The sequence below is a fragment of the Erinaceus europaeus genome, chromosome 20, assembly GCF_950295315.1.
Source record: "Erinaceus europaeus chromosome 20, mEriEur2.1, whole genome shotgun sequence".
Lineage (NCBI taxonomy): Eukaryota > Metazoa > Chordata > Mammalia > Eulipotyphla > Erinaceidae > Erinaceus > Erinaceus europaeus.
Window position 1 is genome coordinate 24,838,915 of NC_080181.1, and position 14,020 is coordinate 24,852,934.

The 14,020-nt window shown below is 40.5% G+C and overlaps 1 protein-coding gene across 7 annotated transcripts in view; it reads left to right on the forward strand.

Annotated features, from left to right (window-relative positions):
* Nucleotides 1-13,495, forward strand: part of FAM118B (family with sequence similarity 118 member B) — a 58,171-nt gene extending 44,676 nt beyond the window's left edge. For 6 of the 7 annotated variants that reach the window (XM_007539372.3, XM_060180165.1, XM_016195286.2 and 3 more), the window contains 5 exons: nt 1,230-1,457; nt 9,768-9,896; nt 11,650-11,935; nt 12,765-12,824; nt 12,983-13,495. In XM_007539372.3, coding sequence (XP_007539434.1) covers nt 1,230-1,457; nt 9,768-9,896; nt 11,650-11,935; nt 12,765-12,824; nt 12,983-12,996 — 717 coding nt within the window. In that variant the 3' untranslated portion in view covers nt 12,997-13,495. The remainder of the gene's footprint in view (nt 1-1,229; nt 1,458-9,767; nt 9,897-11,649; nt 11,936-12,764; nt 12,825-12,982) is intronic. The other variant, XM_060180166.1, reaches the window with a different exon arrangement.
* Nucleotides 13,496-14,020: the final 525 nt, after the last annotated feature.

Here is a 14,020-nt window from a genome sequence, read left to right on the forward strand (position 1 = left end):
TAATGGTTAGTTTGGATAAGGAAAGCTTATGTACCCAGAGGCCTAACTAGAGGGTAGTTGGTGTGTGCTTTCTGTCCATACATTATTTTAGCTCTGGTATTAGTTCACATGCCTTAGCCATTTTCTTCATTCTATGCAAATATTTAAGGCATTAGCTCTAGAGCTATGGCAGAGGAGCATGATGTTTTGGTAGAAGGTGTATTGACACCTAATTAGGAGAAATGTGGGAATGTACTCCCTTGCAACAGTCTGTAAATCAATGTCTCAGTAAAGTGACAGTGAAGTTGAAAAGAAAATTCTATTTAGCAGCCTGGGAGGTTCAATGGTGGCTAAAGACTGGACTTTGAAGCAGAAGGCTCTGAGTTTGATCACTGGCATTGGAGGTGCCAGAGTGATGCTCTGGTGATATACATAATCTGCCCTCCTTTCTCTCCTTTCCATTCTGTCTCCTTTATTTAAATTATAATTTTTTAAAAATATTTATTTATTCCCTTTGTTTCCCTTGTTGTTTTAGTGTTGTAGTTGTTGTTGATGTCATCATTATTGGATAGGACAGTGAGAAATGGAGTGAGGAGGGAAAGACCAGGGTGGGGGAGAGAAAGACACCTGCAGACCTGCTTCACAGCCTGTGAAGCGACTTCCCTGCAGGTGGGGAGCTGGGGGCTCGAACCGGGAATCTTACTCTGGTCTTTGCACTTTGCTGCCACCTGCGCTTAACCCGCTGTGCTACTGCCCAACTCCCAATAATTTTTAGAAAGATACCTTTTTAGAGAGCATATTCTTTGACTGGCAAGATAGCTTACCTGAACTGTGAGCCTGCTTTGTCATGTACACTGCTGAAGTTCAAGCCTAGCTTCCACAAAACTGGAGGAAGATTTGGTGTTGTGTTGTCCTTTGATTGCTTCTTCTGGCTCTGTTTCTGGCTCTTTTTATATGAAAAAGTTGGCCTGGTGCTCTGAAACCCTGGTGATGAATATTGGTGGATTGATTATGCTTGTTTGCATGTGATGTTGTAGTACTGACCCTTTACTACATGCTAGATAGGCATTGTGCTTAAGCACTTAGCATGCCTTTAACATACTGTTTCCCTTGTTATAATTGCAGGAGGCAGACAGTGTTTTAAAGTACAAGCTATTCATCAAAAAATTTGCAATCACTGTATCAATAGTTAAAACAAAAAGCTTGCCTAAACACCTACAATTAATTTTTCTCTTTAAATTCCTCCCCAGCGTACCAGTAATGTTCGATCCACATTTTTCAAGGACTGTTTGTATGAAGTATTTGATGATTTGGAGTCAAAGATGGAAGATTCTGGAAAACAGTTACTTCAGTCAGTTCTCCACCTAATGGAAAATGGAGCCCTGGTATTAACTACAAATTTTGACAATCTTCTAGAACTGTATGCAGCAGATCAGGGAAAACAGCTTGAATCCCTTGACCTTACTGATGAGAAAAAGGTAAAGAGTAAAAGATTAATCCTTTTCATCAGACTTGTAGATTATAGCTTTATCAGAAAAAACTTTAAATGTTTATTTTAATGAGAGAGAGACAGATACAGAGAGAAACCAGAGCACTGCTCAGCTCTGGGGATTGACTGTGGGACCTCAGAGCCTCAGGCATGAAAGTCATTTTGCATAACCATTATGCTCTCTTCTCAGCCTAGAACAAAATTTTAATTAGTATATTACATAGTGTTGATATATATGTAGAAGTAGAAAGCAAGATTCTTCTCTGTTTATACATATATTTTTATTTGTAAAGATAGAGACAGAAAGGCAGAGAACTAGTGAAAGAGCCCACAGCACTGAAGCTTTCTTCAGGACAGAGGGGTCCAGGTTTGAACCTCAGTACCTGACATGACAGAATGGTGTACTATCCAGGTGAGCTATTTTGCTAGGCCAAAAGGAAGATTCTTTTATCATTTGGATTTGGGGGGGGGGGGTTAAATTAATACGGTAAATTGCATGGTATTTCTGAGAATTTTGACAACTTCATGTTTATGATAATGAAAACACTTTCCCTTTTATAACTCTCCCCATCCCTTCAGGATTATAGCTGGAACTTTCACTTAAATATATATATATATTTATATAATTATATTTATATATAATTTATATATAATATATATTATCTATATATAAATGTATATATAAATTTGAATTTTAAATAATATATATTTCTATATGTATTTGTATAGTTATATATAAATATGTATAATTTTAAATATTGACAGAGAAATTTGGGCACAGGAGAGACCTGCAGTGCTGTTTCACTCCTTGTTAGGCTTCTTCTCTGCAGGTGGGGGGACCAGGAGCACTTGAACCTGGGTCCTTGTATACTGTGAAGTGTGTGCTCAACCAGGTGAGCCACCACCTGGTCCCCATCACCCATTTTCTCTCTCATTATTATTATCATCATCTTTATTTATTTATTGAATAAAGATAGCCAGAAATCGAGAGGGAGAGAGACATCTGCAGCCCTGCTTTACCACTTGCAAAACTTTCCCCCTGCAGGTGGGGACCAGGGGCTTGAACCTCGGTCCTTGCGCATTGTAACATGTGTGCTCAACCAGGTGTGCTGCCACATGACCCCCAACCCCAGTGGCTCTCTGTCTCTCTCCCTCTGTATCTCCCCTTCTCTCTCCATTTCTGGTTGTCTCTATCCAATAAATAAGTAAATAAAGATAATTTAAAAAAAATCAAGCAGTAATATTTTCTTTTTTTTATATTTATTTATTTTTCCCTTTTGTTGCCTTTGTTGTTTTTTATTGTTGTATAGTTATTGTTGTTGTTATTGATGTCATCGTTGTTGGACAGGACAGAGAGAAATGTAAAGAGGAAGGGAAGACAGAGGGGGGAGAGAAAGATAGACACCTGCAGACCTGCTTCACCACCCGTGAAGTGACTCCCCTGCAGGTGGGGAGGCGGGGGCTCGAACCAGGATCCTTTCGCAGGTCCTTGCGTTTTGGTGCTTAACCTGCTGCACTACCGCCCGACTCCCAAATAAAGATAATTTTAAAAAACAGAAAGTTGGGAGTCGGGTGGTAGCGCAGTGGGTTAAGTGCAGGTGGCGCAAAGTGCAAAGACTGGTGTAAGGATCCCGGTTCAAGCAGGGGAGTCACTTCACAGGCGGTGAAGCAGGTCTGCAGGTGTCTGTCTTTCTCTCCCCCTCTTTGTCTTCCCCTCCTCTCTCTACTTCTCTCTGTCCTATCCAACAACGATAGCATTAATAATAACTACAACAATAAAACAACAAGGGCAACAAAAAGGAAAAGTTCTTTGAGGGCCAGGGAGATAGCATTATGGTTATACAAAAAACTTTCATGCCTGAGACTTGATGTTCCAGGTTTAATTCCTGGGGCCATCATAAGCCAAAGCTGAGCAGTGCTAGAGAAAGAAAGAGGGAAGGTAAGTAAGTAAATAGCAAGCCATTCAAGGTATAAGAGCTCTTTCACACTTGACAAGTATAATATTGAAAGTTTTCTCATAGGATATATTCTTGGAGGTATTGAAAATGTATGAAAACTACTTTGTGATATCTAAGAGAACAGCATTCAGGTGATAACTGGGTTGAGACTAATATTAAATGGAAACCTCAGCAGACTTTTTTTTTAATGCGACCTGTATTTTCCTAAGCTCTCTACCTTACTAATGGATCATAGACGTTGATCTATATCAACTAATGAGAGAGACTTTTTTTTTTTTTTTTTTATCAGAGCACTGCTCAGCTCTGGTTTATGGTGGTGCAGGGGATTGAACCTGGGACTCTGGAGCCTCAGGCATGAGAATCTCTTTGCATAACTATTATGCTATCTACCCCCTGCCTATGAGAGAAACTTTATAATTTTTTTGAACAAGGACTTAAATTTTCTTTTTGCTTTATATTTGATAGGATAGGAAGAAATTGACAAAGGAGGGAGGGATAAAGAGAGAAAGAGAGACACCTACAGCACCGCTTCACTGCTCATAAAGCTTCCCTTCTGCAGGTGGAGACGGGGCTTGAAACAAGGTCCTTGTGCATGGTAATGTCTGCACTCAGCCAGGTTGCACCACCATCCAGCCCCGAGAGACTTGATGGGAATGGCACTTAAGTTTATAATTTGCAGTCTGGCACCAGTCAGAGATGCTATATACAACACCAACATGTATTTAGTTAATGAAATACAATGAAGTTATAAAAGGGGAAGTATTTTCATTGTCATAAAACATGTCAGAGGGGGCGAGTGGTAGCACGGTAGGTTAAGTGCACATGGTGCAAAGCGCAAGGGCCGGTATAAGGATATAATGATCCTTGTTCAAGCTCCTAGTTCCCCACGTGCAGGGGGTCACTTCACAGGTGGTGAAACACTTCTGCAGATACCGTCTTTCTCTCCCCCCCCCATCTTCCCTTCCTCTCTCAATTTTTTTCCTGTCCTATCCAGCAACAACAATAGCAATAACAACAACAAGGGCAACAAAATGGGGGAAATGGCCTTCTGGAGCAGTGGATTCCATAGTGCAGGCACTGAGCATCAGAGATAACTCTGGAGGCAAAAATAAATTAATTAAATAATAAATTTAAAAAACATGTCAAAGACATAATAAGAGGGAGTCTGGCAGGTAGCACAGCGAGCTAAGTGCAAGTGGTGCAAAGCGCAAGGACCGGAGTAAGGGTCCCGGTTTGAGCCCCCAGCTCCCCACCTACAGGGGAGTCGCTTCACAGGCGGTGAAGCAGGTCTGCAGGTGTCTATCTTTCTCTCCCCCTCTGTCTTCACCTCCTCTCTCCATTTCTCTCTGTCCTATCCAACAACGAGGACACCAATAACAACAACAATGAAAAGACAAGGGCAACAAAAGGGAAAATAAATAAATAAAATAAAGACATAAAAGAAGAAAGCAAAACAAGTTGTAAAATACCACCCAGTCTCATTTATGTTGCCCTGTAGTTTTTGTAATTTCCTTTAACACTTCATTTCCCTAGGAACCTGCCTTTGTGTCCAACTAAATAGAGTTTGAATAGACAAGTGATTCACCCACAGGCATCTGTTGTCATGGAGTACTTTTGCTGTAATGTAGTAGCTATGACACCACTCTTGTGATTTTGCTGACTTTGTAGCCAGGGTTTCAGCAGAAATCAAATTCAGATAATGCCAGAAAACAGGGCTGTTTGTTCTCTTGTTGGAATGTTTTCCACCTACTGTCCCCATGCTTTGTAAGACCAGCTTCTTTTTTTCTTTTTAATTTTTTTTTCCTTCAGGGTTATTGCTGGGGCTCAGTGTCTGCACCACGAATCCACTGCTCCTGGAGGCTATTTTTTTCCCTTTTGTTGCCTTTGTTGTTTTTTTTATGGGTGTTGTAGCGGTTGTTGTTATTAACGTCATTGTTGTTGGATAGGACAGAGAGAAATGGAGAGAGGAGAGGAAGACAAAGGGGGAGAGGAAGATAGACACCTGCAGACTTGGCTCACCACTTATGTAGCGACCCCTACAGGTGGGGGAGCTGGCGGCTTGAACCAGGATCCTTATGCAGGTCCTTGTGCTTCGTGCCATGTGCACTTAGCCCGCTGCGCTACTGCCCAACCCCCAGCTCCTTCTTTACCCGACATCCTTGCCTTCAGTTTACCTCCTTTGTAACATGTGCGCTTAACCACATGTGCCACCACTGGGCTAGTTTACCTCCTTTGAAAGGCCTTCTATATCCATCCTATTGAAGATAGTGTGATTAGTAAAAGTAGAAAGGAAGGGACCTACCCTTATTCTTGTTTATTATTATTTTATTAGTAATTTAATAATGATTCACACCAAAGTTCTATGCCCCCACCTCTCTAGTGCTCCATAGTTCTCCCGAGGTCATAAGAAGTTGTCTGTCTGTCTCTCTCTCTCTCTCTCTCTCTCTCTCTATATATATATATATATATATATATATATATTCTTTTTTCAAGTTCATGTTTCTTTCTTTCTTTTTTTTTTTGTTTTACCAGAGCACTGTTCAGCTCTGGCTTGTGGTGGTACAGGGGATTGAACCTGGGACTTTGGAAACTCAGGCTTGAGAGTCTGTTTGCATAACCATAATGCTATCTAGCCTCCGCCCTCAAGTTCATATGTTTCAAGTCTATAGATGAAGTCATCCTGTAGTTGTCCTTTATTTCCTTCCTTCCTTTACTTATTACAATCACTGTCACTCGCATCCAGTTAGTCCCAAAGGACACATTAAATTCTTTTTTTAACTGCAGAGTAGTACTCTACTGAATATAAGTCCCATGCCTTTTTTATTATTATGAGTTATTTATGAGACTTAAACTAAAAAAAAAAAAAAAAAGACTCAAAGTAGTGATTTTGTTCTATTGTTAAAGGCTCCCCACATCCCCATATACTCTATCTAAATAGTCCTCATAGGGTCCCCCCCCTCAATATTTTCAACCTGTAGTCAAGATAATAAGAAGGCATGTCCAGAGAAGTACACAGGCCATTTGGACAAAGATAGTTGACTCCATGTGGAAGATGATGCCCTTTTTTTTTTAAATTGGGGAATTAATGTTTGATGCCCATTTTTTTTCCAGTTTTTTTTAACTGGGAAAATATTTAGTTTTGTTTGTTTGTTTTACCAGAGCACTGCTCAGCTCTAGCTTATAGTAGTGTGAGGATTGAATCTGGGACCTCTGGTATCTCAGGCATGGAAATCTTTTTTATTAGTGATTTAATGTTAATTTACAAAATTATCAGATAATGGGTATAATTCTACACCATTCCAACCACCAGAGTTCTGTGTCCCCATTCCCTCCATTAGAAACTGCATTAAAGGGTTGGGCGGTAGTGCAGTGGGTTAAGTGCACATGGTGTGATGCGCAAGGACTGGCTTTGGGATCCCTGTTCAAGCCCCCAGCTCCTCACCTGCAGGGGGGTCACTTCACGGGTGGTGAAGCAGGTCTGCAGGTGTCTTTCTCTCCCTCTGTCTTCCCCGCCTCTCTCGATTTCTCTCTCCTATCAGACGGCAACAGTGACAACAATAAAAATGACAACAACAAGGGCAACAAAATGGGAAAAAAGTGCCCTCCAGGATCAGTGGATTCGTAATACAGGCACTGAGCCCCAGTGATAACCCTGGAGGCAAAAAAAAAAAAAAAAAAGAAAGGAACTGCATTAGTTCTCCCAAGATCACAGATATGGATTGACAATTATTTATATAACTACGTGTGTGTGTGTGTGTGATTTTTCCTGTGGTCCTGCCTTCTCTTACTTTATTATTCTTTTATTTATTGTTACTTTCTTCTTCCTTTCTAACTCATAGCTACCACTTCTGACTGTTTCCCCTCCCCACCCCCCTTTTTTTTTTCCTCTTATCTCTCTGGGTTTTGATGGAATTGGAGTACAGAGCCCTCTGGTCATTTACCTCTCTAGGAGTATGGACCAAAATTCTTCATTGGGGGGGCCAAGTGGTGGTGCACCTGGTTAAGCACACACATTACGGTGCACAAGGACCTGGGTTCAAGTCCCTGGTCCCCAACTGCAGGGTAAAGCTTCATAAGTGGAAAAGCACAATTGCAGATGTCTGTCTCCCTGTCTCCTCCTCCCCTCTCAATTTGTCTTTATCCAATAGTAAATAATAGTATTTAAAAAAAAATTGAGATGCAGAAGATGGAAGGTCTGGCTTCTATAATTTCTTCTCCACTAGACATGGGTGTTGGCAGGTTGATCTGTACCCCTAGCCTGTTTCTGTCTTTCCCTAATGGGGAAATCTTTTGTATAACCATTATGCTGTGGCCCCTGCCCATTTTTATTCAATTCTAAGGTTCTACCTTCACTTCCTTTATAAGCCATATATACACTTGTTAAATCTTCTCAGTGTCCTTTTTCCTCTTCCCTCTCAAATAAGAGAAACAGTGGCTGCCTTTCTCAAGTGTTCTCCAGATTCTCTTCCCTCTCAGTGATGGTATACAAACAAAAGTTTGTAAGGGCTAAAACTTCTTTTTGGGCTGCAGAAGGAAGAAGTTCTGGGTTCTATAATTGCTTCTTTGCTGGACATGGATGCTGACTGGTAAATCTATACCCCCAGCCTGTCTATCTTTCCCTTGTAGGGTAGGGCTCTGGAGAGGTCAGGTTCTGGGACATGTTGACAAGGTCATCTGCTCAGGGATGTCAGGATGGAATCATAATAGCATCTGCAGTTTGGTGGCTGAAAGGCAGTAAGATATAAATTAGGACAAAATGTTTAATAAACAGGGACCAAAGAATAGGAATAGAATGAATGAGAATTGGGATTCTAGGGTAGAAAAAGCTAGGACATCTATTTTAGGTATGTTCCTCAGAACCCATGACTTTAGTAGTCTTTGCTTGAGTTTGGTAGCTAACATGGAGGTGGACTAGAGATAATGTCTGGGAGGTGTCACAGTGGAGAATAGAAGTTGATAGCCAGCTTAGGGCAGAGAGTGGCTCCCAAACTTGAAAAAATATATAAATACAATTAAAATTATGAAGTGGAACTGATCGGGGATGTATTCATATTTAAAACAGGAGCTTGTATAACCTCTCTGTTAGTCTGAGCTCTAAGTCCATGGTCATAACTGGAAACGGAAACATTCTAGGCTACACACATTACAGGGCCAGTGGCTTAGAACATTTTACTTGCCAGTGATTATGTGAAATCCTGATTAAAACTGGGTCAGCAACTAAGTGGTGTAGTTCTGCTGGTTTTACGGGCTGCTTACATGGGTGCAATCATTTGGTAGCCCCACTAAGGCTGACTGGTGTGAGATGATGTCACTTCCATGTCTGTTGTTGCTGGTAGCTAGCTGGTTCATGGGTCTCTTAACAGGTTAGCCCTGGCTTCTTCACATGATATCTAGATTCCAAAAATGGTAAAAGAGCTAAGATAAGTACTAACATTTTCAAGCTTCAACTTGTGTCAGATTTGCTGATGCCCCATTGGCTAAAAGCAAACTATATGACAGATCCTGGAGTAAGTGTGAAAAGGGACTAAACAAAGCCATGACTACAAAGAGACCTGCTATTTGGGTGTCATCACTGAAACAGTCACCCACTAGCTGTCATATATGTCGCTAGTAGAACATGCCTGTTTTTTTTTTTTTTTAATTTTATTTTCCCTTTTGTTGCCCTTGTTGTCTTTTTATTGTAGTTGTAGTTATTATTGTTGTTGTTGATGATGTCGTTGTTGGATAGGACAGAGAGAAATGGAGATGGGGAAGACAGAGAGGGGGAGAGAAAGATAGACCTGCAGACCTGCTTCACCACCTGTGAAGGAACTCCCCTGCAAGTGGGAAGCCTGGGGCCCGAACCAGGATCCTTACACCTGTCCATGCACTTAACCCACTGCACTACGGTCTGACCTCCCCCCTGTTGTTTTTGAGAGTGTTAATAAGTGAATTCTAACTTTTTGATTGTTACTACCAAAGAGAAATCACCAGACTTGTTGCCATCCTAACAGCCTAACAGATGGTCCTAACAGCCATCCCTGAAATGGAAACATAATTTTTTTCTTTTTAATTCTAATTTGAGAGAGAGAGAGAGACATCAAGACCAAAGCACTGTTCAGCTCTGGCTTATGCTGGTGCTGAGGATTAAGTATGAGACCTCTGAGCGTGAGGTAATGAACCTGTTTTTCCATAACCACTATGCTGCCTCCCCAACCCAGATTTTCCATTTTTGCCCTCTGATATGGTGAAGCTGGAGCGTTCTATCAATAGCCTTATCCTTAAAACAGCCTCTTTCTGTTGGGACATGTAAGCAGTGCTTAGCCCTTCCCATTGGGTTGAGCTGTCTTTCTTTTGTGTAGGTCCTGGAGTGGGCTCAGGAGAAGCGGAAGCTGAGTGTGTTGCATATCCATGGGGTCTACACTAATCCAAGTGGCATTGTCCTTCATCCTGCTGGGTATCAGAATGTGCTCAGGAACACTGAAGTTATGGTGAGTTGTGCTGATCTTGCTGAACTTGGGAAAACCTTCATGGGAATCTAAATATACCACTAGCCTTCAAGGGATAACATTCCTTTTCCATTAATTTGAAATTGGAAGTAAATGCTTTCCGCTGATGCTTAGCTTGTAGGTAGGTATGCCATCTTAGCAAATGTAGAACATCTCTTCAGGTACCAAGCCAGAAGGCTTTCTTCATACTTGATTGACAATCCACAGATGGCACTCTGTTGTGGGCATCCCCTTCAAACGTAGAGAAAACATTATTATCTTTCATTTTGGCTTATTGTTGTGCTAATTAACTTTTATGCTTCCTTTATGTTACTGATCTATCATTACTAGAATGTATTTTCTTTTTTAAAAAATATTTTATTATTATCTTTATTTATTGGATAGACACAGCCAGAAATTGAGATGGTAGGGGAGATAGAGAGACACCTGCAGTACTGCTTCACCACTTGCAAAGCTTTCTCCCTGCAGGTAGGGACCGGGGGCTCAAACCTAGGTCCTTGAGCTCTGTAACATATTTGCTCAACCAGGTGCACCACCACCCAGTTCCGAGAATGTATTTTCTAAGGAAGTGTACTGTGAATGGTGATGGACTTAAACTGAATTGCCATTTATTCACATGTACTTCTCAGTGGAAAAAATTTTAATGAAGGTACTAATGTCTAGGTTTTCTTCATTTTGAAGAAAAGTATTGGTCTTTTAGGATACAAAAGTCTAAGGCTTTTTCACACATGCATGTTCAAACCAAGATCATTCCCTGGTTCAGTGGTACGTGAGGAACACATCTGATCCCCAACTCTGACGAGTATATTGGCTGTTTTCAGATCTGGAAACCTAGAATGGTAGTATGTGGCAAAGGAAGATAAGGGAATGGCTTATTTTCTTTCTTTTTTAAAATTTTTTTGTCACAATTTTAATTTTATTTATTTTCTCTTTTGTTGCCCTTTTTTATTGTTGTTGTGGGAATGTCTTAGTTTCTAATATGAGACTTTTTTCACTTCAATTCCTGACCGTTGCTATAACTACATTCATCACTGACATGGAGTAATCCTTCAGGGTGGGGATAGATAGCATAATAGTTTTACAGAGACTGTTATGCCTGAGTCTCCAAAGTCCCAGATTTAGTCCCCCACACCACTCACTATAAGCCAGAGCTGAGCAGTATTCTGGTGAAGGAGAAAAAAAACGTGATCCTTCATTCGAAATAAGTTCTAGTGTTTTTATATTATGCATATCTGTTTATATATGTACATACACAATACATATGATGTCAAACTTGGAACAAACATGGGGATGGAATGATTTTTCTCTGGAATGGATGGTTCAGTTTGTAAGGCAAAAAAGGCAAATGTGATTGAGAAAATAGAAAAAGTAAGGTATATTGAAGGCTTATTCACTGGTCCTCAAACACATAGGTTTAAAACAAACATCAAAAGAAAAAAAAAAAAAAAAGAAAGAAGAAACTACTAGACCAGTATGACAGTGCCAGCCCAGTGAAAGACTGGATAAAGAACCTACCAGAGTATTCTAAGTAGAGATTAAAATGCCAGACCAATCATCAATTTACAGTAAAATAGAGATCACACAGCTTCGTGGGACTTACCTGTTCACTTAAGTCTTGACTAATCAGTAGTCTGCTAAATACAGCACTTATGACCCCATTGACTTTTTTTTTAATTTTAGAAATGCTTTGTTTGTGTTCATGGTGTCATTAACATGCTGTTTCTTTTCCTGCAAGAGAGAGATTCAGAAACTCTATGAAAACAAGTCATTTCTGTTCCTGGGTTGTGGCTGGACAGTGGATGATACTACTTTCCAAGCCCTTTTTTTGGAGGCTGTCAAGCATAAATCTGACTTAGAACATTTCATGCTGGTTCGGAGAGGAGATGTGGATGAGTTCAAGAAACTTCGAGAAAATATGTTGGACAAAGGGATTAAGGTCATCTCTTATGGAAATGAATATGCTGATCTCCCCGAATATTTTAAGCGACTGACTTGTGAGATCTCTACAAGAGGTAGATCAGGTAAGATGCATTTTGTGTATATATGATGGCCCATCACAACCAAATGCTGTGGGAAGTCCCCATTAACCTTCATGTTTGTGTAGTGGAAAAATGAAGTTACATTCAGAATGAATTTTTTTTTTTTTTTTTTACCAGAGCACTGCTCAACTCTGGTTTATGGTAGTGTGGGGCATTGAATCTGGGACTTTGGAGCATAAGGCATGAGAGACTCTTTGCGTAACCATTATGCTCTCTACCCTCCGCCCTTGTCTTACCTTCTTATCAGTGAAATGCAAATAAAATTTAGATTTCAGGGTAGAAAAAGAAAATGACTCAGTTTTGGCAAAGACTGAAGGAAATATATTCATGTAGTGTTGATGGTAACGTTAGTAGGTTTTCTGAAGGAGAAATTTCTAGTATGCTCAGAATTTTCTTTTTCTTCCTAAACTTGGCTTTCTAGTTAGACAGCAGACACATTGTAAAATGTTTTGCTTATGGGTGGGGGATAAATAGCATAATGGTTATGCAAAGAGACTCTCATGCCTGAGGCTCTTTAGTCCCTGTTTCAACAACCCCCACCACCACCACAAGCAGCTTTGTTAAAAAAAATAAAATGTTTTGCTTATCAGAACTGCACTTAACTGCTTCCCCATTATTTAGTAGTCCACAGGTTGATCAAGTTAATTTCCTCCACAATCATATCTTCTCTATAATGTATTCATTACTGCTAAATAGTCCCATCCTTCTTAGAACATGGACTTTTACCTTTTATTGGTTTTCTTTTTTGCTATTTTATTAGTTGTTTTAGCTTTCCAGTCTAATATTTGACACTGATGTATTTTCTTTTTAGCAGGGGTAGTCAGAGATGGTCAGCTGAATGGCTCATCTACAACACACAGTGAAAGGAGAGGTATGCTATTTCTCATCCCATCTTTTGGGGGCAACAGATGCTTTCTTAGGACCTTGGAGATTAATGATTTACTTTTTCTGTCTCTTAAGGCTTCTACATGTTTCAACTGTAAGACTTAAATAAATGTATAAACCTGTTTTCTTTTTTCCTCTCCACAGACTGCAGTATATGAGAGCTAGAGAAATCACCACCATCAGGCCAAGCTGTGCGGCCCTACCAAAACCCAATACAGCTCCTAGGAAGTACCAAACCCCAGAGGTTGAAGGCTGGAGGTAGTGTGGGGAAGGGGCGGGAGACTTCCAGCGTTACCTTCATGCCATCTGGTTCTTGATATTCTTCGGCCTGTTCCAGTGCAAGAATACCCAAGAGACTCTGGGGACCACATGCTATCCCCCACTCTACCACCAGGGTGGACACACGTGTCCACACTGATCGATGTGGTACCTCCATTGACTCTGGCTGCAGCTCTGCATGAAGGACTGGAGATCTAGATGCCATGGAATCACCACAGCCCTGGTTGCAGTTTTGTACTCTACACTTGGTTTTTTTTTCAACTAAGCTTTATGGCTTTTTCTAAAACATGACTTGAAGCTCTAGTTTTCTAGATCTTTTACAGTGTACAGTATTTTACATAATTGAGTTGTATTAAAAGCTTGTCCATTTACTTCCCAGGACCCTGGTTCTACTATTTGAGTCACTAGTACAAAACTCAACCAACAAAAGCACTAACAGGTCTTATTTTGGAAATTCAACTTAAAATTGAACAGTTCTGTCCTTTTCATCTTGAGGGATCTTATTTTTAAAAAATATTTACTTATTGGAGCCAGGTGGCAGCGCACCTAGTTAAGCGCACACATTACAGTGCGCAAGGACCTGGGTTCAAAACCCTAGTCCCCACCTGCAAGGGGAAAGCTTCATGGGTGGTGAAGCAGGTCTGCAGGTGTCTCTCTCCCTCTCTATCTTCCCCTCCCAATTTCTCTGTCTGTCCAACAGTAAATAATAAATGAAAACTTACTTATTAATGAGAAACAGAGAACTAGAGCCTTGCTCTGGCTGGAGATGAAACTTGGACCTCATGCTTGAGTCGTAACACTTTATCCACTGTGCCGCCTCCTGGGCTGTGATGTCATTCTTGGGATAACCACTTATCTCAAATTATAGTCAACCAATTTCGCTCTGTTTCCATTCTTGACAAG